Source organism: Oratosquilla oratoria, chromosome 9, assembly GCF_046742065.1.
Source record: "Oratosquilla oratoria isolate Oo_2021 chromosome 9, ASM4674206v1, whole genome shotgun sequence".
Taxonomy (NCBI): domain Eukaryota; kingdom Metazoa; phylum Arthropoda; class Malacostraca; order Stomatopoda; family Squillidae; genus Oratosquilla; species Oratosquilla oratoria.
In genome coordinates this window covers 39191863-39218351 of record NC_134785.1, presented here as the reverse complement: position 1 = coordinate 39218351, position 26489 = coordinate 39191863, and the positions used below count along the sequence as shown (strand labels likewise).

The following is a 26489-nucleotide window of genomic DNA, read 5'->3' as shown; positions in this document are numbered from 1 at the left end:
CTGTATTTAACATAAATCTCCCGAAGTTACGACGTCGTGTACGATAATTAAGTTGGCTGAGGCAAATTTGTATGATGTTATAATTGAACTTGTACGGTGGATATTAGCTGTGAGGTAAAGTGTTCTGAAGCTTAGGTCTACATTACCATCCTGCAAGCTGCAAAAACTACCTGGGGTACAGTATATACCGGTAGTGGTAAATTTTTAGTTTCGACCATGGGCGCAATATAGCAATAGAAAATTAATTATTAATTTTGTAAATTATAATGGATCAACGTAATATGCAATTTTGTGAGCGGAAAAAAAAAATGCTAAAACAGATTTCGTAAGTAACGAAGTCATGTCGGACGAATGGTACACCATGTTTGTTATGATAGATGCTGTTGTCGAAGAAATGAAAGGATGATAAATTAATTCGTCTAAGCTAAACTAACCTAACCTGTGTTTAATAAATCATTACCTGCAAATTAAATGTCATCCGGCTCGTCCTCGTTGTCGTCGTCGTGAGAGACGTTGACAGACGACAAGATGGCGTCCCGAGCCTATGCTACCGACTTCGTTCATAAGCATATTTTCTTGTAGCAAGGTATTTTTTACTTTCATTTCCGCCCACAAAATTGCATATTACGTTGATACATATTAATTTACAAATTTAATAATTAATTTTCTATTGCTATATATAGCAAACAGTGAAAAATACAAAAACATATAGATAAAAAAGGAAATGAATGCAGAGGAATTAGAAAAAAATAATTGAGAAGTGAAGCCAAGGAAAAAAACGAGAAAAGAATGCAGATGAAAAAAATGAGCTTTTTTTGGAGAGTGCTGGATCTGAGACTGAGAAAATGGTACATCAGAAAAATGGAAACTTAACCAAAAAAGAGAAGAAAAGAAAAAATTAGAAGTGGCATATACAAATATGGACCGTATGATTTCAGGATTAAATTAATTGAATGACTATCTGTCAATAGAGAGACCTGACATAATGGGAATTGCAGAGACAAAACTGTAAGGTCCAATACAATCAAGTATGGTGGGACAAGGATTATACAACCTTTGGTCGAAAAATAGGATGGACAAATGGGGGAGGAGTCATGATAGTGACTAGAAAGGACCTAAATGTAATAAAGGCATACATACATATACCAAGGCTTTTTCCCTCTTACAAGGGAGGTAGCCAAAATTGAAAAGGCATAAAATCATTCCCACCCATTCCATCCCTGAATACACTCCACACCCCTCCACCCTCCCTCTTATCGTAACAACTCCTGGATGACGGATCATCCCTGCACCTTGTCCACTGCCCTGGGTCAGAAGCAGTGTCGCAAGACACAGCACATCCACAGCAAGGCCGCTTCATTAAATCGGCGACCTTCCCTCTCCGTCCCCCCATGCATAAAAGGAGATGGGGAGAAATCCCTTCGGGCTGCGTCAAATTTGGCTCACACATACTACCTCACCCATTCCACCTCATGCATCACATCATCCATATACAACCATTCACCATTCACCCCTGTCTTCTGTCCTCTCCCGTCCTTCCTCAACAGACATTCCCCTCTTCCCCAAAGCCCCCTTCACCCCATCCATCCACCTCATCCTAGGACGTCCCTTCATGTTCACTCCCTCCACATCTGCCTTCCATACCTCTTTTACTAGTCTTTCTTCACTCATTCTTTCCATGCGTCCAAACCATCCTAACACTCTTTCATCAACCCCATCTCCCAACTCCCTTTCCACCCCTGTTCTCCTCCTCACCTCCTCATTTCTCACTCTAGCCTAGTAACCCCCATCATACTTCTCAGACACCTTATCTCAAACACATTCAAACTCCTTCTCTCTTCCTCTCTTATGTTCCATGTTTCTGCCCCATACAGTGCTGTTGGCACAATCACTCCTTCATACAGTCTCCTCTTAGCATCCATTCCCAAATGTCTATTCCTCATTACACTTTTTAATCCACCAAGGCATTTACTCGCTTCTCTCAATCTACATTCTACCTCCACCTTCACTCCACCTTTTCCTGCCACATTTGCACCCAAGTATCTAAAACTATCCACTTCCTCCAGTCGCTCTCCCTTAATGCTCACTTCCAGTCTACTGCCACTTTCACCCCTTGTACATCTCATCACCTTACTTTTACCCACATTTATCTTTAGCTTTTTTCTATCACATACTCTCCCAAACTCTGTCACCAACTTCCTCAATCCCTCCTCCGATCCTGCCACAAGCGCAGTGTCGTCTGCAAACAACAGCTGGCTCACCTCCCACTTTTCTCCATTTTCTTTAACCATCTCCAATCCCTGACCCACTACCCTTACATTTACCTCTCGCACTACCCCATCCATGTATAAGTTGAACAGCCAGGACGACATAACGCATCCTTGACGAAGTCCCACCTTTACCTTGAACCACTCACTCTCTCCATTTCTAATCCTGACACAAGCTCTACTCTCATAAAAACTCTTGACAGCTTCTAGAAGCTTTCCTCCTATCCCATATATCTGCATAACCTCCCACAGTCTACCCTATTGTAAGCCTTTCCCAGATCCATAAAAGCCCAAAAAACATCCTTCCCCTTTCCTATAGCTTTCTCACATATCTGTCTTACCACAAATATCTAATCTACACCTCTACCCATCCTAAATCCACACTGTTCCTCACCAGTTACTCCCTCTGTTCCTCTCCTAATCCTCTCTATCAACATCCTCCCATAAGCCTTCCCAACTACGCTTAACAAGCTAATCCCTCTGAAACTACTACATTCACACTTGTCCCCTTTTCCCTCATAAAGGGGACTATACAGGCACTCCTCCAATCCTCCGGCACTCTACCCTCTCTCCAGCAAACATTAAATAACCTCACCATCCAGTTCACCATCACTGTATCTCCTTTTTTTTTAAACATTCTGCATGGCATCCATCCAGACTAGGTGCCTTACCTGCTTTCATCATCTTAACAACTGCCTTCACTTCATCCTTCCTTATTTCTCCTCCAAAAAACATCCTTCCCCCTTTCCTATAGCTTTCTCACATATTTGTCTTACTAGCAATATCAACTAACTCTTTGTGTGCTAAGGGCACTAGCCTTGCTTTGATGAATTAAGAGTAGCATCTTTTTTCACATATATTCTAGCTTCAACTCCTTTATTAGGTAAATTGTCATTTACTTTATAACTATCCAAAAGTTGTCTAGGATTATCAGAAACATCCATGTTCACTTTCAAAGCTTCATCTAAACCAGTGATCTTTATGCCTACTTTGTTCATTAAATCTCTTCCACATAAATCATTACAGTGTGAATCAGTAACAAAAATATATGATTTGTACTATAGTTATTAAACCTTACTACAAGATCAACTTGACCTTTTACCTTTATTTGATGACCTCCATAAGCAGTTAATTCTTTGGAAGATGGAGTCATTTTAACATTTAGTACTTTTATCCAATTTTCACCTATCAGTGAAACACATGAACCAGACTCTATCTCTAAAGGTATAGATTTATCATTTAACACAAAATTGTACATTTCTAGTTTAACAGATTTTAGACTATTACAAGAAACTTTCAGCAACATGCTTTTATCAAAAACATTATTAGCACTACACTGGTTCTTCATGCTCTGGTTCCTGTTCAGAAACTGATTTTACATTTATATTCTTAAAAATTTTAGAGCTATTTTGCTTGTATGCATCCTTTTGCTTAAATCTACAATTTTTTTTCTAAATGACCCTGTCGACCACAATTGTGGCATTCTGAGTCTTTAAACCTACAAGCAGAACTTGGATGCAGAAAACCACAATGCTTACACTTTGACACAGTCTTGCTATGCACTTTTTGTACTGTACCTGATGAACTGGGATTACCTGTCTCTCCTTCCCCCATGTGAGCTTTTTCAAGCAACAGAATGCGTTCTAGTAGTGTTGAAGATGTTAATGCTTCTAGTTTCAGGTCTTCGGCAAGTAGATATTTGAAATAGGGTTCATGGTCCACTGCCATAAACAATTGGTCTCTCAGCCTGGCATCAAACATGGTGCCGAAGTTGCAATCCTTTGCCAGTCTCTTCAAGTCTGCAAAGAGCTCTTTCACAGTTTCTTTTTCAGCTTTACACCGTTGTTGAAATGAACACAAGCTTCGGTGATAGGATGGCTTTGTAATGAAATGGTTTTTCATTAATTCTATCAGCTCATCATATGTCTTTATAGTTGTTGTTGTTGTTGTCGTTCCCTAGACTGTCTGTCCGAGCAGTCCTGTCTCCCCAAGGAATGCTACAGCCGAAACTGGGTTTTCCCACAAATCCTTTATGGAGTGTATGTCGTGTTGTTTGCATGCATGATTGTGTATAATGCATGCCATACAACACATAATGGAAGACTGCATTATACACAATCATGCACGCAAACAACACAACATACACTCCATAAAGGATTTGTGGGAAAACCCAGTTTCGGCTGTAGCATTCCTTGGGGAGACAGGACTGCTCGGACAGACAGTCTAGGGAACGACAACAACAACAACAACTATGAAGACATTCAACGCCAAATGAGTCATAACAATATACAAACAATGCATACGCTCAGTGTTGAATTATGCGAGTCCTGCATGGGCTCCTAATCTCAGTGAGACACACCACAACACCCTTCAAATCATACAAAACAAAGCCCTAAAAACAATTACAGGCTGCACAAATACAACACCTACAGACCATTTACACCATGAAACAAAAGTCCTCAAAGTCAAGGACCACCTCGACATGAGAGGCACACAAACACTTGCCGCAGCCACCATAAACACATTACACCCGCTACACTACATAGCAGAACACCCACACACACCAAGAAACATCAAAACAACACCCAAAGACCTTTATCACGCACAGATACTCTCTTCTCTTCCTCTACAACCACCAAATACCAGCCTCCGGAAACATATTCATAATCATATCACTCACCGCTCCATTAACACACTGAAAGACAACACACTGCTGCATGCCAGACACCCTGATATCCACCCTTCTGAATCCTCTCTCCCACGAAAGGACAGAGTCCACTTGGCCAGACTGCGATGCGGTCACCACCCAGCACTTCTAAGCTACCAGAAGAGGCTGGATGACCGCATTGTGAACAGCTGCCCAGGATGCAACACTTCACCCCATACCATACAACACATAATGGAAGACTGCATTATACACAATCATGCACGCAAACAACACAACATACGCTCTATAAAGGATTTGTGGGAAAACCCAGTTTCGGCTATGGTATTCCTTGGGGAGACGGGGCTGCTCGTACAGACAGTCTAGGGAACGACAACAACAACAACAACTATGAAGACATATGATGAGCTGATAGAATTAATGAAAAACTATTTCATTACAAAGCCATCCTATCACCGAAGCTTGTGTTATTTCAACAACGGCGTAAAGCTGAAAAAGAAACTGTGAAAGAGTTCATAGTTGGCATATCTGGTGCTGTCAAATACGCTATAATTCCAAACATTTTGGTGCCTATGGACACAAATAACTGATTCTTCTTCTTGCCAGCATCAGTTATATCCTGTGTGGCTACATGGGCTTCAAACAAAGCCAAGTAGACATCAAAAGGGAGTTCTTCAGGGTTAAACAGCCCAATCTTGTTTGAAGATGCCATCTTTCACCCTGGTCTAGCTTCATGGCTAGAAAACTATCAGACACTTTAGGAAATTGTAACCCTTTCTCATCTCATGTAGGAGAAAACAAGTGATGTCCAGTGCTGTGTAACAGGAAGCAATATAAGCAAAGGCACCTACACTGTGTGGTCACCTCTAGCATAGCTTACCCTGGCGTTTGTTATGACACGCGTAGTTGAAGAAAGTTTTCCTGCATATTGACCGTTTATCAGTTTTCTGGCCCAAACCACCAGAAAAAACACTTTGACCCTCGTCGCCATTGTTATATATTGGCTTTTCCTGATGTGCCAATCAGTTTCCCTGCTCTTCATTGTCACACGGAAGGGTAGAATGGAAACATATGATTTTGGCATGGTGTATATTTTCATACTGTTTACATCATGGTGCTCCGGGAAGCGCGTGAATTCAACATTTAACAAAACAAAAACAAAAGGCGCATATCGCCATTAACCTAAACATTTCTTTAATGTGAATACACTACACCCCCCCAAGGCCCAGTACTTTGATGTAGTAGGGGGGCTTGCGTGTAGTAAGGACGGGCTGAGCTGTGCCAGCCAGGTGCAACCATACTGGAGAGGTCAGCCCTAAGCTACCAGATGAAAACTGAGCCAAAAGTTTTTTGTTGACGACCCTAGCTTGTCTCTGACCATAGACTGGAATGCTCATAGGATTTGCTGCCCTCACCCTATGACAGTTATTTTAGGATGAGGCTTTTGGGGTAGTGAATAGATAGGGGGTCCCTCACCCTTTTCCTTTGTGAATTCCCCTATCCCTATCCTTCATATTTGCTACCCTACTCTCCTTTTTCACCATCTTTCTCTAATACTTGTTAAGGAAGGTTCTGGTATCTTGGTGCCTCCCAAGCTACATGTCTGAACCCAGTCAAGTGGGGATGTATACCACGAGGTCACTACTCCCTGCGAGGGCCAAAAGCTTAGCGACTGGGGAATGCATGTTTGCGAGGTAGGTACTAGGCTGCCGACTTCCTTTCTCCCTATCCAGTACACATGCAGAGTGACTACGCTGGACCCACCCTAAATGGGACAAATCCTGGGTTGACAAAGTCTCTAACTCACCTCCGAGGCCCTGCATGTGTAAATAGTCGTTTCTGGAACTTCCCGACTCTGCAGAGACTTTTCTTTTATTGCTTGAGGCATCAGGCAGCTGCAGTATCTTCTATGTATTAATCTTTATTTCTTAGTATATGGTGAGGCCTTATAGATATACACGATCATGGTGGCTGTTCAAACTGTACATTCTAAACCTCCACCACTACCTGATCCTCCTCCTAAACCCCCTGATCCCTCTCCTAACATTGCCAATCCTATTGTTGACGATATTGACTCTGCAAAAGTAAAACCCCCAGTTGATGACTCCGGCTCGAAAAAGGAATTCAGTAACAATACTAAGACTTCACTGACAGATAATTCTGTAGCCCAGAAACTTACAATTGGAATGGATTCTGAAGTGACGAAAACATCTTTAAATACTCAGAAACCAATAAATAGCTCAAATATTGCCCCTAATAGTCATAGAGTCTTACATTTAAAATATGTCTCTCTTGGTAAGAGTTATATTGACTTACATGAAGAATTCTGTAAATTTGGACCAATTAAAGAGATCAGGGTTAAACTGACTGACAACTTTAAAAGCTTGGCTAGTCTGGATCTCATTTCTTTCTAATCAGGATGCAGCAGCTGCCTGCTTGGATTATAATAATTCCAAAGAAAATGAATCTTCGGCCCAACTTGTTGCTAGAGTGCCACCTAACCTGGATATCTTTTATCCAGAAAACCTGGTAGAGGAAAGGAAGGAAAGTGTGCAGAGGCCTCCCAGTCCAGCTAAGTGGCTTATTATCACTCTTGCAAAGGAACGTGCTAACTTGTTCGAGTTTAGAAGATTCTTGAAGAGTCACCTTGGCTCTGGTAATTTGACTAACTCGCAGGTATCACGATCTGGAAGAAATTCCTTCTTAATTCATGTAAAATCTTATGAACAAGCTGCCATGGTGCTTAACTTGAGACAGAAATCAGACATTAAGGAAGTTAAACCCCACTATACCCTTAGTTATGCCAAAGGGGTAATTTTTAATAGAGATCTGTATGACTTTGAAGAAGAAGAAATTTTAGAAATGTGCCCAGCTAATGTTTGGAAGGTTGCTTAAATCCCTCGTTCTTCTATGATTATCCTAAGTTTTTCTGGTGAAGATCTACCTCATTATATAGAGATAGAAAAAGAGATTGTTTATGTGAAGCAGTTTAAGCCCCGTCCCCTTTAATGCTTTAACTGCTATGGTTTTGGCCTTCCTTCCCGCAGATGTGCAAGGGACAAACTGTGTTTGATATGTGCTCCGCCTGAACATGGGGATTGTTCCCGCCCAACAGTTTGTATAAATTGTAAAGAAGAGCATGATGCCAGAGATAAGAACTGTGTGATTTATAAGAAGGAACAGGAAATACTACTAAAAGCTCATGCAGAACATATAAGTGTAGGACATGCTAAAAGACTACTAATTCCAAAAGATACAGTGATGTTGTTAAAACAAATATTAAAGTGGATCAGCCAACTGTAGAACCCAATAGAAATAAAAATGCCAATATGAATTCTTCTGTTAACACTGAACCCAAGCCTCAGTGTAAGTGTTACTATCAAATCTAATCATCTTTCTTCTTCTCAATTTGGAATTTCTATTACTTCTGAACCCTCCTCTGCAGAGGTTTCCCCACCCCTTGTTGAAGGGGTGTCCCCTGCCCCATCTGGAGGGGCATCTAAGGTTTCTATTGTTGAAACCTCACAGGCTTCTTCCAATGAAGCCTCCTCTCAGGCAATCTCTCTTCCAGACTAGGGGGACTCCCTAGTAGAGGGATTGCTGACTAGCGTGTCTCACTCAGTAGAGGTGCACAGAAGCAATGAGGATCAACCAACTCTAGAATCTTATAGAAAAACAAATACTAATATGAATCCTTCTGTTAAAGCTGAACCCAAGCCTCAGCGTGAAAGAGTCACAACTAGACCTAACCATTCTTCTCCACAACTTGGAAATTGTAGTACTCCTCAACCCTCCTCTGCGGAGGTTCTCTCATCTAGAGAGGCACCTAAAGTCCCCATTGCTGAAACCTCACAGGGTTCCTTCAATAAAGCCTCCTCTCAATCAATCAACCTTCCAAACATGGGGGGCTCCCTGATAAAGGGATCACGGACTGATGTGCCTCACTCGGTTGAGGTGCACAGAAGCAAAGCTATGTAGTCTGAAGCTGTGCGCAGTAAAAGACCCCACAGTCCACCCTCATCTCCATCTTCCCCAAATTGTGATATGCAATCTAAGAAAGGAACTAATAACCCAGACTCTACATCGTCTGTCGGACCATTGTCAGAGAGGAGGATGCCACCCGCGAAAGGAAAGAAATTAGAAAAGAACCCATCTTGTAGACCCTCTCTCTCCCAGACCAGTAGACCAAAAAAACAAAAAGAAAAAGAAAACAGTATAATGTCTATAATTCAATGGAATACAACCACTCCTCGTTTAACGACCTACTCGGTTAGCGACGACGTTCAGTTACGACGGGCTTTATGACAGACCAATATTCGTTTAACGTAAATCTCCTGAAGTTACGACGTCGTGTACGATAATTAAGTTGGCTGAGGCAAATTTGTATGATGTTATAATTGAACTTGTACGGTGGATATTAGCTGTGAGGTAAAGTGTTCTGAAGCTTAGGTCTACATTACCATCCTGCAAGCTGCAAAAACTACCTGGGGTACAGTATATACCGGTAGTGGTAAATTTTTAGTTTCGACCATGGGCGCAATATAGCAATAGAAAATTAATTATTAATTTTGTAAATTATAATGTATCAAAGTAATATGCAATTTTGTGAGCGGAAAAAAAAGGTGCTAAAACAAATTTCGTAAGTAACGAAGTCATGTCGGACGAATGGTACACCATGTTTGTTATGATAGATGCCGATGTCGAAGAAATAAAAGGATGATAAATTCGTCTAACCTAAACTAAACTAACCTGACCTGTGTTTGATAAATCATTACCTGCAAATTAAATGTCATCCGGCTCGTCCTCGTTGTCGTTGTCATGAGAGACGTTGGCAGACGACAAGATGGCGTCCCGAGCCTATGCTACCGACTTCCTTCATTAGCATATTTTCTTGTAGCATGGTATTTTTTACTTTCATTTCCGCCCACAAAATTGCATATTACGTTGATACATTTTAATTTACAAAATTAATAATTAATTTTCTATTGCTATATTGCGCCCATGGTCGAAACTAAAAAAATACCCCGGTATTCAATATGGAATGTCAGCATACGCGGATTTGGTCATATACGGTAATTTCAGGAACCTAACCACCGTAAATAAACAGTAAATAAAGCTTTAATGTACTGTATAAAAGAGGAAAAATACACGAAAATAAAGATACATGTATTGCTGGACATTGTACATACAGTACATGTACGTATATGTATACACTTTTGGTTAACGACGGCGCGCTGGTCCCAATTGTCGTCGTTAAACGAGGAGTGGTTGTATTCAAGGTTTTAATTCTCATCAAGAGCAGGTTCTGATTCTCTTTAAAGAACATGATGTGTCTGCTATTTGTCTCTAAGAAGCTATGCTTGGCGATTTATCCCCTAATGTTGGACTTAATTATAAATTTTACAGATCTCCTCCTATGATTGGGGGCCGTGCCCATGGAGGTACTGGTATCATTGTTAACAAATCTGTAAACCACAGAAGTGTCCACCTACATTCGGTGTTGCAGGCTTGTGCAGTACAAATCTTTATCACAAAATGGATCACTTTATGTTCTTTGTATTTGGAACCTGAACTGGAAGATTGACTCCTAGACATATATAACCACTCCCGTCAGTTTGAGTTAAATGACCTACAATCTTTGGTCGACCAGCTCCCTGAGCCTTTTATTTTAATGGGTGACTTTAACACCAAGCATCCTCAATGGGGTGAATCAAGGTGTGACCCCTGGGGCAATATAATTGAAGAATTTATTGATGATAACGATGTCATTTTGATGAATGACTGTTCCATAACTAGGTTTGATGTCTTTCACAACTCAAGTTCTGCTATAGACCTAACTATTTGTTCATTATTCTTAAGATTAGACTACAGTTGGTCAATAGATGAAGATCTACATGGTAGCGACCACTGGCTTATCTGTATCAAATATTTAAAAAACACTCCCTCCTCTTGCTTACCTAAATGGAAAACAGGAGAGGCTAATTGGGAATTATTTAGGAGATCCACAGAGATTGATTATAAGACTAGTGATTTTTCTAGTAACTCTGGTGCATATGATTATCTGGTAGGCATCATACTTTCTGGTGCTTTCTCATCCATTCCTAGGACAGCTGGTAACCTCAACGCCCAGTAGTCTCCTGGTGGAATGATGAATGTGCTTTAACCACTTCCATACGGTGATGCCTACATAGGTGGCATGAGGAGCAAGTGGGTACTCGATGATGCCGACATCGCCATCTTGATTATATTTATTGTATTCGTACCTACGTAATTTCCATTCTCTCTAAACTGGCTTCATTAATTTTCTATGGTTATCAAAATACACGGGTGAAAGAGAACGAACAATTGAGCACTGACTTTATTTTTTATAATGTGATTATTATGATGCAACATCGCACGTCGGGCAGCTAATGCTGCCAGACGTACGATGTGCCCCGGAGTGAAGAGGTTAAGCAGAAAGATTACAAGAACTTGCTATAAGAGATATCGGAGATATCCTTGTTTAGTCAATAAGATAACATACAGAAGAGCTCAAGCAAAGCAGAAGAAAATCTTCAAGAAAGCAAGGAGGGAATCCTTCATTAGATATATTAGCGGACTGAGGTATGACTCTTCCCCTACCTTAGTATGGAATAGGATTCGAAAATTACAAGGAAAGTTTACTCCATCTCCTTTGCCCATTCTCAAGATAAATGACTCTTTTATATCAGATACAAGAGAAGTAGCGGAGGCTTTTGGAAGTCATTATGCTGATATTTCAAGTCCACTAAATTATTCACATGATTCCTCCTACCAATACGAACTCGGAGGCATATAATCTTCTTTTCACCTTGGATGAAATGGATCATGCTTTCTCTTTATCCTCCCCAACCTCTCCTGGAGAGGATGACATCCTTTATTCCATGATTGCTCATTTATCCATATCCTCGAAGAAATTCCTATTAGATGTGCTGAACAAATTTTGGTCTTCTGGATCTCCTAAATCTTGGAAGACTTCAATTATCATAGGAATCTTAAAGGCAGGAAAAGACTCTCATCACCCACAAAGTTACAGACCTATTGCTCTCACTAGCTGCATATGTAAGACCTATGAAAGAATGGTTAATATGTGTTTAGTTTGGTTTTTGGAATCTAAAAATCTCCTATCTAACCGACAGTTTGGATTTAGAAGAAATAAGTGCACCCTGGACCCCTTACTTTTTATCACTCGTGAGATTCAGAATGCCTTTGCAATTCAGAACTCGAGCATTCCTGTGTTTTTTGACTTGAAAAATACTTACGATACTACCTGGTGGGGAGGCATTCTGAAGCAAGTTGCAGAGTGGGGTATCGGGGGTAATATGTTCAATTGTTTAAAGGATTTCTTGTCTGACCATTATCTAAAAGTCAGAGTGGGTTCTTCTTTCTCTTCTGCATATCTTCAAGAGGAAGGGATTCCCCAAGGAAGTGTTCTGAGTCCTACACTCTTCAGCATAGCCATTAATAGTTTGTTAGAACAAATTCCTGCAGGAGTTCATGGATTGGCTTATGCTGATGACTTCGCTATTGTGTGCAGCAAATCGACAACATTAGAAACAGGCCAAAAGATTCAAGAGGTATTAACTTAGAAACAGCATGGGCTAATTGCAGGGGCTTCAGATTCTCTGGTGAAAAAACAAAAGCTATTAGGTTCTCCAGACTAAGACACAAGGAAGAGATACCAACATTATTCCTAGAGGGTGTCATATTACCATATGAAGATCAAGTAAAATACTTGGGTCTGGTTTTGGACAAAAGGTTGACATTCACGCATCACATAAACGAAGTTATATACAGTACACTGTTAAACAGTGACTTAATATACTAAAGTTAGTGTCTCATTTCAACTGGGGAGCAGATCGTATAACTCTAATAAGGCTTTACCAAACATTGTGCCTTAGCAAAATCGATTATGGATCTCAAATCTATGGATCAGCATGTAAAACTTTATTAAAGAAGCTTGATATAGTCCACAATATGGCTTTGCAGATCTGTTCGGGAGCCTATGGAACATCTCCAGTGGATAGCTTGTATGTGGATGCAGGAATTCCTCCCCTCTATATTCGCAGGGAAGGATCACGCCTCCCAAATTCCCTCCTTGGAACCGATGCCCTACTGTAGTTTGTCCTTGTAAAAACAAGAAAAATAGAACTGCTGTAGAGCTAAAAAGTGAATTTTTAGAACATTTATCAGTACATGCTGATTCAATTTTTATTTATACAGATGGATCAAAATCCCAAGATGGTGTTGGTTGTGCTGTTGTATCTGATAGCACAGTTTTAATGAGGAAGTTGCCTCATTTTAGCTCTGTTTTTACTGCTGAACTGCTGGCAGTCAGCAAAGCCCTCAAATTTGTTTTTAATTCTGTTCATCTAATAAGAACGTTGTTATTTTTACAGACTCCATGAGCATTCTATCCTCTCTAAATACATTATTGCCTCTTCACTTTTTAGTCCAAGAAATACAGGACTGGTTGATTCTTATAAAAAAAAAAAATAAAAAAAAATAAAAGTAAACTTTTGCTGGGTGCCGTCCCATGTGGGTATCACTGGAAATGAACAGGACGATGCTGCAGCCAAAGCCACCACTAGGCTCAGCCATATAACAGACAAAAAAATCCCACATACAGACTTCGAACAAGTAATTCATTATTATGCAATGGAGAAGTGCCAAGAACAATGGACAAGGCTGGATGGTAGTCACAAGTTAAAAGAGATTCATCCCATGGTGAACCCTTGGAAGTGTAGTGACTCACAATCTTCTTCCATGTTCACTTTTTTAATAGTTTTGCATCATCTGCAAAAAAGCTCATATAACTTTCAATTTCTTCATCCATACCATTAATATATATAGCAAACATTATTGGGGCCAGAACTGTTCCTTGTGGAACACCGCTTATTACTTCATCCCATTTTGAGTGTTTGTCTCTTATCACTACTCTCATTTTTCTTTCTTGCAAAAAGTCTTCCACCCATTTAAGCAGTTTGCCCTGTATTCCTCCTTCAGTTTCTGATTTCTTAAGCAATTTCTTATGTGGTACTTTGTCAAAAGCTTTCTTTAGGTCTAAAAATGCACAGTCCGCCCATCCATCTCTTTCTTGTATTATATCTATTAGCCTTGAATAGAAACATATTAAATTGGTGACGCATGATCGTCCTTGTCTGAATCCAAATTGCCTTGGATTTAACACTGTTTTTTTCTAAATATTTTACCCATCTACTTTTGATAATTCTTTCACAAATTTTTGCTATTGTACTTGTTAGAGAGACTGGTCTATAGTTGGTAGGTTCTTCTTTATTTCCTCCTTTATATATAGGTACTATATTTGCTTTTTTCCAATCATCTGGAACTTTTCCTTCTTTCAAGGAACTGTTTATTATGCTATGTATTTTGTCTGCCAGTTCATTCCTGCATTCTTTCAAAATCCAGTTTGCTATTTCACCTGGTCCATGCGATTTTCTGACATCAAGATTACTCAAGTGTTTCATTATTTCATTCTTTGTTACTTCTATTTCTTTCATAGGGGGGACTTTCTCTTTCCATTCGATCTCTTCAGGTTGTATGTTCTCCCATGTAAACACTGATTTAAAATGCTTGTTCACAATTTCCGCCATTTCTATTTCCTCTGTGTATTCAACTCCTCCTTGTCTTAATTTCTCCAAATCTTGTTTGTTTTTCAGTTTGTTGTTTACAAATCTGTATTTACCTAGTTGTATTTTACGGGTAGGGGAGCTATGCTCGTGGGGTCCCGTCTTCATATCTCATTATAACTAAACTATTTTTAAATTCATGTATTGTTTTTGCACACACCACTTTCTCATCTAACTTGTTCCAACTGTCTATTACTCTGTGAGGAAAGCTGTTCTTTTTCAAATCTCTTCTATAGCTGTCTTTTTTTATTTTCTTTCCGTGTCCTCTTGTATTTCTGTCATCCCATTTTATCAGATTCTCTCTATCAGTAATTTCTATGCCTTTCATGATTCTGTAAATAGCTATCAAATCTCCTCTCTCTCTTCTTTGCTCTAGTGTCTGTAGTTCAAGTTTTTCTAGTCTCTCTTCATATGATAGTTTTGAGAGTGTTGGTGCCAATTTTGTAATTGCTCTTTGTATTCTTTCAAGTTTTTTTTATACATTTTTTTGTACTTGGTGACCATATCGTTGCTGCATATTCCAATCTTGGTCTTATCAGGGTGATTAGGATTTTCTTCACCATTTCTTCATCCAGGTATGTAAATGCAACTTTGATTGTTCTTATTAAATTATAAGTTTCTCCAAAAATCTTATTTATATGTTTCTCAGGTGACATATTATTCATAACAATGACTCCCAGGTCCTTCTCATTTTCTACTTTTTTTTATTCCTTCTTCTCCCAATTTATATGCTCTTGTTATTCTGTTTTTGCTTTTACCAAATTCCATTATACTACACTTTTTTGTATTGAACTCCATCTCCCACTTCCTACTCCATTCTTGTACTTTATTTAGATCTCTCTGTAGTGATTCACAATCTTCTTCAGTTTTCACTCTTTTCAGTAGTTTTGCATCATCTGCAAAGAAGCTCATATAGCTTTCAATTCCTTCATCCATATCATTAATATATATAGCAAACATTATTGGGGCCAGAACTGTTCCCTGCGGAACACCGCTTATTACTTCATCCCATTTTGAGTGCTGGTTTCTTATCACTACTCTCATTTTTCTTTCTTGCAAAAAGTCTTCCATCCAATTTAGTAGTTTGCCCTGTATTCCTCCTTCAGTTTCTAATTTCTTAAGCAACTTCTTATGTGGTACTTTGTCAAAAGCTTTCTTTAGGTCTAAAAATGCACAGTCCGCCCATCCATCTCTTTCTTGTTTTATATCTATTAGCCTTGAATAGAAACATATTAAATTGGTGACGCATGATCGTCCTTGTCTGAATCCAAATTGCCTTGGATTTAACACTGTTTTTTTCTAAATATTTTACCCATCTATTTTTGATAATTCTTTCACAAATTTTTGCTATTGTACTTGTTAGAGAGACTGGTCTATAGTTGGTAGGTTCTTCTTTATTTCCTCCTTTATATATATAGGTACTATATTTGCTTTTTTCCAATCATCTGGAACTTTTCCTTCTTTCAAGGAACTGTTTATTATGCTATGTATTTTGTCTGCCAGTTCATTCCTGCATTCTTTCAAAATCCAGTTTGCTATTTCATCTGGTCCATGCGATTTTCTGACATCAAGATTACTCAAGTGTTTCATTATTTCATTCTTTGTTACTTCTATTTCTTTCATAGGGGGGACTTTCTCTTTCCATTCGATCTCTTCAGGTTGTATGTTCTCCCTTGTAAACACTGATTTAAAATGCTTGTTCATAATTTCCGCCATTTCTATTTCCTCTGTGTATTCAACTCCTCTTGTCTTAATTTCTCCAAATCTTGTTTGTTTTTCAGTTTGTTGTTTACAAAACTGTGTATCAATTCAAATGATAACTAATTTATAAGTTAAGTATAAAGTTTGAATATATATCTGTTAAAGTATTCATTGTTTTAAAATGTATATTTCTAATGTATAATACCTACTCTCTATAACAATAAAAAAAAAATATATATATATTATCTAATTAATAGTGGCATCAATGACCATAGAAGGTCTGATGCCAAATAATCCCCAATAAATAAAAATAAAATCTTTTCTTGGCTCCTCTTGGATGACTGCTCATCCCTGCCTTGGGTCAGAAGCAATGCAGCAAGACACAGCACATCTACAGTACCTATTCAATAGATGTAATGTTTAGCAATGGTATGTGAATAGTATCTTTGGCCACACATACATCACAATTCCAAAGGTTCCAGATGAGATACAAAGCTTTTTTTGAGTTGAAAAATAGCATTTTTGTTGTCTGAATTTAAGTTTGATAGCAAAAATACTTCATGGGAAAGGTCAGTAATGTTTTTTTTCATTTACTCTGGTTGGAATTTTGAAGAAAGTCAATTTTTGCACCTTTAACTGTGATTTTTCAGTATTATTCATAATGATAGGAGTAAGATGGCTTTTGATGAATATTAACTACTTTATTTCTTTATTTACAGTGGGAAAAGGAGATTTATAACAATCAAGTAATAGTAATATCTGCACAGATATTAGTGGACTTGATTCTTCATGCAAGGTTGAGAATTCGTGACATTAATCTTATTATTATGGATGAGTGTCACCATGCTACTGGCAAGCATCCCATGCATGAAATCATGCGTGAATACATTCAAGAAGAAAAAGACAATAGGCCTAGAATTATTGGGCTCACATCTTGTATTATTCATAATCTTAAGAAGATTAATTGCAAGAATATTGACAAGGAAATGAAACATTTAGAAATGGTAATGGATTCAACCCTCATGACTACAACTGATAAAGTCTCAGTAGAGAAGTATACAACCATGCCAGAAGAAAAAATAATTAAGTACTCAAATACCAGTAATGAAAATGTTCAAGATTATGACAACCTGCTTAAAGAAATAGGAAGCAAATATAGAGACACTAAAGGTGAGAGTGAAAATGACATTGGACAAAAAGATGTAAGTGAAAATGACATTGGACAAAAAGATGTAAGTGAAAATTACATTGGACAAAAAGATGTAAGTGATATGAACAAGATAGTAAGAAATATCAAGAATATATGCATTAATCTTGGACCTTGGGGTGAAATGCAAGCTTTAGTATATGAAATAGAGAACATTAAGGAGAAAGCGGAAATGGAAGATAATCCTGCAATGGCCCGTGAGTTGAATAATCTGAGTGAGAGTTTGAGGATTATATATAATGAAAAGTTTGAGGATAATGATAATAATAATACAAAATTTCTTGTCACAGACAAAGTAAATCACCTCCTTGAGGTTCTTAAGTTATACAGAACATATGGTTTACATTGCATTATTTTTGTGGAACAGAGATGCATGGCAAAACTTCTGTATGACCTGCTACAAAAAGTGAAACCATATGAAAATAAACTTGATTACCTGAACCCAGCATATGTTGTTGGGTCTAACCATTCCCTAGATATTAAACTTGCTCAGCTGGAGCTTAAAAAGCAAACAGAAACTCTGGACAAATTTAGAAAAGGTAAATTTAATGTAATTGTGTCAACTAGTGTTCTAGAAGAAGGTATTGATGTGCCTGTATGCAATGTAATTATCAGATTTGATCCTCCTTCAAATTTCAGATCATATGTACAGGCAAGGGGTCGAGCACGTGACACCCCTTCTCAATATGTTTTCTTTGCTAGTAAGGATGGTAAAGTGGGAGATGATATTTCTTCATATAAGAAAATTGAGAATTATTTGAAATCAAACTGCCATGATAGGAAACACCCTAATGAAGAAGATATTAGAAACTACTTTAAACGTGACGAGTCATTGCCCCCATATGCCCCGTATGATGCATTGGGGGCAAAGGTAACAATGGTTTCAGTACTTGGTTTGATCAACAAATATTGTCAAACCTTACCTCAGGATAAGTTTACAGAACTTGCCCCATTCTACAAATTCATTAATTGTACAAGTAGTGGTGTAACTTGGTGTAACTTACTGCTTCCAGTAAGTTCTCCTCTCAAAGAGGTGAAGTCGGATGAATCCCAGGGAAATAAGGATCTGGCTAAACGTCATGTTGCTTTGATTGCCTGTCAAAAGTTACATGAAATTCATGAGTTAAATAGTAATCTGTTGCCCATCCCACTTAGAGATGAAGACCTCTTCCAAGGTTTTAAAATTCCAGATGAAGCATTACCTAAGGAAGGTCAGGGGAAAGCAGGATCAAGAAAGCGTCGGCAAGTTTATGAAAAGGGTTTGTGTTCAGCATACAAAGACTTTTCTAGTCGTCTCTTGTATTCTATCTGCATTGAACACACAGAAAGGAATCTCAATTTTCCATTTGTCAGTTCCAGCAATAGTTCTACACATCTGGGCTTGCTGGTCAATGGACCAATTTGCAAGTCACCATTTCCACTTCATTCTAACAAATTTGGAAAGGTTGTGGTAACTTTTAAGTGCTTAAGTGAAAATTACAAGTTAGACAATCTAAAAATATTAGAAAGAATCGAAAACTTCCATAAGATGGTATTTGAGATTTCTGTAGGAATATCTGCTAATCTGCATGAGTTTAAGGAGAAACTGCCATTGCTGATTTTACCATTAAAGAAAAACAATGTTGATTTTGAGTTACTCAAAAAGGTTTCTGTCTTCCATCCCTTAAAATTAGAAAGACCACGTTGCCCAAAATGTATACCTAAGGACAAATTTTCTGATGCAGTTGTTATTCCTTGGTATCGCTTTAGACAAGAAATATTTGTTGTAACAAGTATTCTAGATAATCTTACACCTTGCAGTGACTTTCCAGAAAACGAAGATAACTACAAAACTTACAAAGACTATTATAAGAAAAAATATGATATTGAAATATATGATGATAACCAGTTTCTCTTAGAGGCTGAACATATTCCAAAGGGTCTTTCGTTATTCGAGCCTGTGCCCATCAAATCTAAGGTGAGTAGAAAACCACACCTTGTTCCAGAGCTTTGCAAGCTTGCACCTTTCAAAGCATCATTGTTATGGCAGATCATGTTATTGCCATCCATACTCCACCGTAGTAACATATTAAATTTATGTCATGAGTTTGGCAGCCAAATATTTGATTCTATTTCTCTAATACATGATAAGATATCTTGCTTTTATGATTGGCCAAAATTTCAAATTGAGAAAATTATGGCTTGTCAGAATTTTTGTGCTGCTTTACACTGCATGGAGAGTATACCTATTCATCCTTTGATGATATTGAATGCTTTGACATTGAAATCAGCATGTGATGCTTTTGATATAGAGCGACTTGAAATATTGGGAGATTCCTTCCTCAAGTTCCTTTGTGGTGAGCGATTATTCCTTGAATCTTCTAGTGATCATGAGGGAAAATTAACCCAGAAAAGGTCTTTTCTTGTGAGTAACAAGACTTTATATGCCCAGGCATGGTTGAGAGGTATTCCAAAATTGATACAAGGAACAAAATTTGTGGCTGATGAAAGTTCATTCTTATATGGATTTCAAATCAAACCAATGTATGAAGAGCAGCTCCTAGAACAAAAGGTCCCTGCAAATCGGTGGCGTACAGTCAAGATTCAGGATGGGAAAATTGTTCAGGATACCATGGGATATATAAACGACAAGAAGCATGAAGATTGCTACAACCCTTGGACTCATCAACAAATAGCAGATAAAAGTACTGCAGATGTAGTGGAAGCCCTCATAGGAGTGTGTTTACTCACTGGAGGACCAAAGAGGGCAATCAAGTTTTTAGAGTGGATTCATTTGCCAATACCAGAGAAGAAAATGATGCCACATACTGCACTTATCCAAGAAGATCCTCAAAGTATAGCTAATGTCAAAAAGATGTACGAGGAATCATCCTTTCATCAATTGGAAAAAATACTCCAGTACCAATTTAAAGAGCAGAGCTTCTTACTTCAAGCTCTCACACATCCGTCATATAAAAAAAACAGAATCACTGAATCTTATCAACGTTTAGAGTTTCTTGGAGATGCAGTTTTAGATTATCTAATTACTGGTCACATCTACTCCAAGTTTGAAAATTATCCTCCTGGGAAACTGACTGACCTAAGGTGTCATCTGGTGAACAATGAAACTTTGGCAAAGGTAGCTGTAAAACACAATCTACAGGAGTACCTTCTCCATAAGTCAACCAGTCTAAAGTCTGCTATTGACACCTTTATTAAATTGATAAAATCTGGTGAAACCGAATTTATATGGGAAAATGAAGTAGATGAGGTTCAGGCTATAGAACTGCCAAAGGCCTTAAGTGACATTGTTGAGTCACTTATTGGAGCAGTTTACCTTGATAGTGAAGGGGAGTTGCAGGTAATTTGGGATATCATTTTTAATTTGATGGGAGACCTCCTTGACAATATTAAAGATATTCCATATAATTGTGTTAGACAAGTACATGAAATGGATCCAGCTGCAAAGTTTACTAGAACAAATCAGGATAGTAATGAATATACTTTAACAGTTTGTGGCAAAACTTTTGTTGGTAAGGGAAAGAAGACTGTTGCTAGGATTGCCATTAAATGTCTAAGGACGTGAACTTATATCTAATATGTATCATATATCAATCACTCCATTGCCCCTGGTCTCTTGCAAAAGACTCATGGCCTCCAAGAAACTGGCAATAGCCTCTGGTTAGAACCATAAATCCATTAGAAGAGATATTGTGTTATTGTGTAGGTATTGGTAGTGTGGGGCATAATAGTTTAAGGTGTTATGTGTCTTCTGTGTGGTGGTTGCATTTGGGGCATTTTGAATTTGTGGTCAGGCCTATTCTGTGTTGGTATTGTCTTAATTATGGATGGTGACCTGAGTGCAATCATGCTAGTGTGGTTTTTGTCTCTTGTGGAAGGGTTTTCTCTGTGGGACTTGTGACTTTTCCTCTTCCTCCCACCTCCACCCTCATGGTTTGTGGGGCTGGTACCTGCCCAGACCTAACTTTGCAGGTGGTCCAGAACAGTTCATACATGAAAGCAGGGGATGATCTCCAAAGAGTGATTGATGCACTGCAAAAGAAATGGGTGGACTGTGTGTACTTTGACCTAGAGGAGGCATTTGATAAAATACCCCACAATCGACTCATGTGGAAATTAGAGAACATTGGAGGAATAAGAGGAAAACTACTAGAATGGATGAAAGATTTTTTAAAGGAAATACAAGAGGACAGTAGTAAAGGATGTCAAGATGGAGAACAGTAACACACACACACACACTTCAACGAACGGACGGCTTAGAGGACGTTCTGAAGAAAAAGTGAAATTTCGTGGATCCCGAAGCAAAGGAAGTACCTATTGTATTTACAGGGTGGGGGGGAAATTGCTCGTGGTGTAGGGGAAAGTGAGGAAAAAGGAGAAGAGGAGGGATTACTGAGGGAAATGGAAGGAAATGAGGAAGGTGAGGACTTAGCCCAGGCAGGCAGACGCCATCTAAACAAAAGAGGTCCGGACCAATTTAGCGACGACGAAATGGCTAACAAAAATGTAAAGATTAGAAGTATAGATAAGAGCAATACAGTAGAAGGTGATGAGAATATTTTCCAGGGATTTAAGGAGGGTGGGGGGGACACAACCCCCCCCCCCCGATTAACAAGACTAGGAGAAGCTCGATAAGATGATCGAGCACTGGGAGCTTAGGTTCGGTCACGTTAACAACATTGTGCAGAGGGTTGAAAAATTGGAACTAGAGAAGACGAACAAAAACTTAACTAAGGAAATTGAAGAATTAAAAAAACAGTCAAAAGAAGTAAAAGAGGAGAATAAAGTCTTAAAGGAGAATAATAAGGACAGCAAGGAGGGTTGGAAAAAAATCCAAGAAAACAGCAAAGTTGCATTTACTGACATAATATAATCAAACAGCAAATGAAAGAACAAACTGAAGACTCGGTTATTAAAGTGATGAGACAGAAGGAGAATATAGTAAGAGACTTAGCAGATAGAAAGAAATGTATAATTATATTAGGAATGGAAGAGAAACATAACCCAGATAGAACCACAAGAATCAAAGAGGAAAATGAAAAAGAAATTTACTAGAATTAGTTCAGGAAGATGAGCCAGAAATAATGAAACAAATCGAAGAGAAATTCAGGCTCGGGAAAAATAGTACAGACAAGACCAGACCAATTAAGATTAAATTCAGGTCACAAACGACGGCAGAGAATATCTTATCCAAAACAGGGAAACTAGCAATAAGTGAACAATATAAAAAGGTATGGATAAAAAGGGAAATGAATAAAGAGGAAAGAGAGGAGGAAATAAGGAAAAGACATGTAGCTAAGAAAAAAAACGAGACCAGAACGGAGACAGAAAAACAAGAATTCTACTGGAGAGTAGTGAAAATGAAATTGAAGAAATGGAACTTAAAAGAGAGAAACACAAAAGAAACAGAGAATACAATGGAAATAACAGAAAGTTAAGAAATATAGATGGATTAATAACAGGACTGAATGAACTGAACAAATATCTGAAAGAAAAAGATCCGGACATAATGGGAATTGTTGAGACAAAATTAAAAGGTCCACTACCACCCAACAGCATAGGACACAATGCATATAATTATTGGATTAGAAACAGAAAGATAAAACAAGGGGGTGGAGTTATGTTCCTGACTAAGAAGGATATAAACGTGAAGAGAGGCACATATGGGAAGAATAGAGTAGAGATGATTATGATAGAAGTAGAAGATAGAGATAAGAAGAGCAGAAAGTTTGTAATAAACTACGTGCCCCCAAAAACAGCCTCATGGGAAGAGAATGAACATAAAAGCATGTTAGAAGACACAAGAGTAACACTAAACAAGATAATGGAAGATGGAGGAAGAATAGTTATGATGGGCGACTATAATTGCAAAGAAATATGCTGGGAAGAGATGACCGTAAAGGGTGGAGAAGATTTATGGGGAAGTGTTCTACTTGAGATGATTATTGACCACACAATGACACAATGGATCCACGAGAACACTAGGTATAGAAATGAAGAAGAACCGTCGAGACTAGACCTAATAATCACATCAGAACCTAAAATAGTGGAAAAGATAGAATACCAGGCACCAATAGGCAAAAGTGACCACATATTGATAGAACTAGAACTAAATGAGAAAAAATACATGAAAAGAAATGAACAATATAGAAAAGGAAGATTGATGTATGAATTTTTTTTTTTATATAAAATAAGAGAATTCTTCCAAAATGAAAACTGGGAAATACACAAAGAAGATACAACAGTGGAAGAGAAATGGAATATTTTGACAAAAATCTATAAAAATGGAGTAGAAAAGTATGTCCCAAGACAAAAACAAGAAAAAGAATATGTAAAATGCTGGTACAACAAAAGTTGTAGGGAGATAAAAGACAAAAGAGACAAAGCTTGGACCAAATTGAAGAAAAACAAAAGACCAGAAAAATGGAAAATATATACTTGTTATAGAAATGAATATGTACAAGCGTGCAGAGAGGAAAAGAGAAAATATGAAAAAGATGTCATAGAAAAATGTAAAGATCAACCAAAACTATTCTACAGATTTGTAAACAACTAACTGAAAAACAAATAAGATTTGGAGAAATTAAGACAAGGAGGAGTTGAATACACAGAGGAAATTGAAATGGCAGAAATTATGAACAAACATTTTAAATCAGTGTTTACAAGGGAGAACATACAACCTGAAGAGATCAAATGGAAAGAGAAAGTCCCCCCTATGAAAGAAATAGAAGTAACAAAGAATGAAATATTGAAACACTTGAGTAATCTTGATGTCAGAAAATCACATGGACCAGATGAAATGGCAAACTGGATTTTGAAAGAATGCAGGAATGAACTGGCAGACATAATACATAGCATAATAAACAGTTCCTTAAAAAAGGTAAAGTTCCAGAAGATTGGAAAAAAGCAAATATAGTACCTATATATAAAGGGGGAAATAAAGAAGACCCTACCAACTATAGGCCAGTCTCTCTAACAAGTACAATAGCAAACATTTGTGAAAGAATTGTCAAAAATAGATGGGTAAAATATTTAGAAAAAAACAATGTGCTCAATCCAAGGCAATTTGGATTCAGACAAGGACGATCATGCGTCACCAATTTAATATGTTTCTATTCAAGGCTAATAGATATAATACAAGAAAGAGATGGATGGGCTGATTGTGCATTTCTAGACCTAAAAAAAGCTTTTGACAAAGTACCACATAAGAAGTTGCTTAAGAAAGTAGAAACTGAAGGAGGAATACAGGGCAAATTGCTTAAATGGATGGAAGACTTTTTGCAAGAAAGAAAAATGAGAGTAGTGATAAGAGATCAACACTCAAAATGGGATGAAGTAATAAGCGGTGTTCCACAAGGAACAGTTCTGGCCCCAATAATGTTTGCTATATATATTAATGATATGGATGAAGGAATTGAAAGCTATATGAGCTTCTTTGCAGATGATGCAAAACTATTGAAAAAAAGTGAACACGGAAGAAGATTGTGAATAACTACAAAGTGATCTAAATAAAGTACAGGAATGGAGTAGGAAGTGGGAGATGGAGTTCAATACAAAAAAGTGTAGTATAATGGAATTTGGAAAAAGTAAAAACAGAATAACAGGATCATATAAATTGGGAGAAGAAGGAATAAAAAAAGTAGATAATGAAAAGGACCTGGGAGTCATTGTTATGAATAATATGTCACCTGAGAAACATATAAATAAGATTTTTGGAGAAACCTATAATTTAATAAGAACAATCAAAGTTGCATATACATACCTGGATGAAGAAATGGTGAAGAAAATTCTAATCACCCTGATAAGACCAAGATTGGAATATGCAGCAACGATATGGTCACCAAGTGCAAAAAAATGCATAAAAAAACTTGAAAGAATACAAAGAGCAATTACAATATTGGCACCAACACTCTCAAAACTATCATATGAAGAGAGACTAGAAAAACTTGAACTACAGACACTAGAGCAAAGAAGAGAGAGAGGAGATTTGATAGCTATTTACAGAATCATGAAAGGCATAGAAATTACTGATAGAGAGAATCAGATAAAATGGGATGACAGAAATACAAGAGGACACGGAAAGAAAATATAAAAAGACAGCTATAGAAGAGACCTGAAAAAGAACAGCTTTCCTCACAGAGTAATAGACAGTTGGAACAAGTTAGATGAGAAAGTGGTGTGTGCAAAAACAATACATGAATTTAAAAATAGTTTAGATAAAATGAGAGTAAGAAAACAGGACACCACGAGCATAGCTCCCCTTCCCGTAAAATACAACTAGGTAAATACACACTTCATCGAACGGACGGCATAGAGGACGTTCTGAAGAAAAAGTGAAATTTTCGTGGATCCCAAAGCAAAGGAAGTACCTATTGTATTTACAGGGTGGGGGGGGGGGGGAAATTGCTCGTGGTGTAGTGGGAAAGTGAGGAAAAAGGAGAAGGGGAGGGATTACTGAGGGAAATGAAAGGAAATGAGGAAGGGGAGGACTTGGTCCAAGAGGCCAGACGGCTTGTAAACAAACGCCGAACCGATGATTTGGATTTCGATGATGGGACTAACAAAAATGTAAAGATTAGAAACATAGATAAGAGCAGTACAATGGAAGGTGAGGATAATAATTTCCAAGGATTTAGTGAGGGGGCGGCGGATACCAACCTCCCCCGACTGGCAAAACTGGAGGAAAAACTTGAACAAATGACTCAACATTGGGAGATTAGGTTCGGTAAAATGTCAAAAATTGCAGAGAGAGTTGAAAAATTGGAAGAACTAGAGAAGGTGAACAAAAACTTAACTGATGAAATAGAAGAACTAAAAAGACAGTTAAGAGAAGTAAAAGAGGAGAATGAAGAATTAAAGAGGAATAATAAAGAAAACAAAGAGGCTAGCTAAAGAAGCTAAGGGTTGGAAGACAATCCAAGAAAACAGTAAAGTTGCATTTACCGTTATAATTAAACAGCAAATGAAAGAACAAACTGAAG

General features: G+C 37.9%; 1 protein-coding gene across 13 annotated transcripts in view; it reads left to right on the top strand.

Moving 5' to 3' along the window:
• Positions 1-23121, top strand: part of LOC143028316 (endoribonuclease Dicer-like) — a 111863-nt gene extending 88742 nt beyond the window's left edge. For all 13 annotated transcript variants that reach the window (XM_076190227.1, XM_076190226.1, XM_076190231.1 and 10 more), the window contains one exon: positions 17021-23121. In XM_076190227.1, coding sequence (XP_076046342.1) covers positions 17021-21073 — 4053 coding nt within the window. In that variant the 3' untranslated portion in view covers positions 21074-23121. The remainder of the gene's footprint in view (positions 1-17020) is intronic.
• The last annotated feature ends 3368 nt before the right edge of the window (positions 23122-26489 follow it).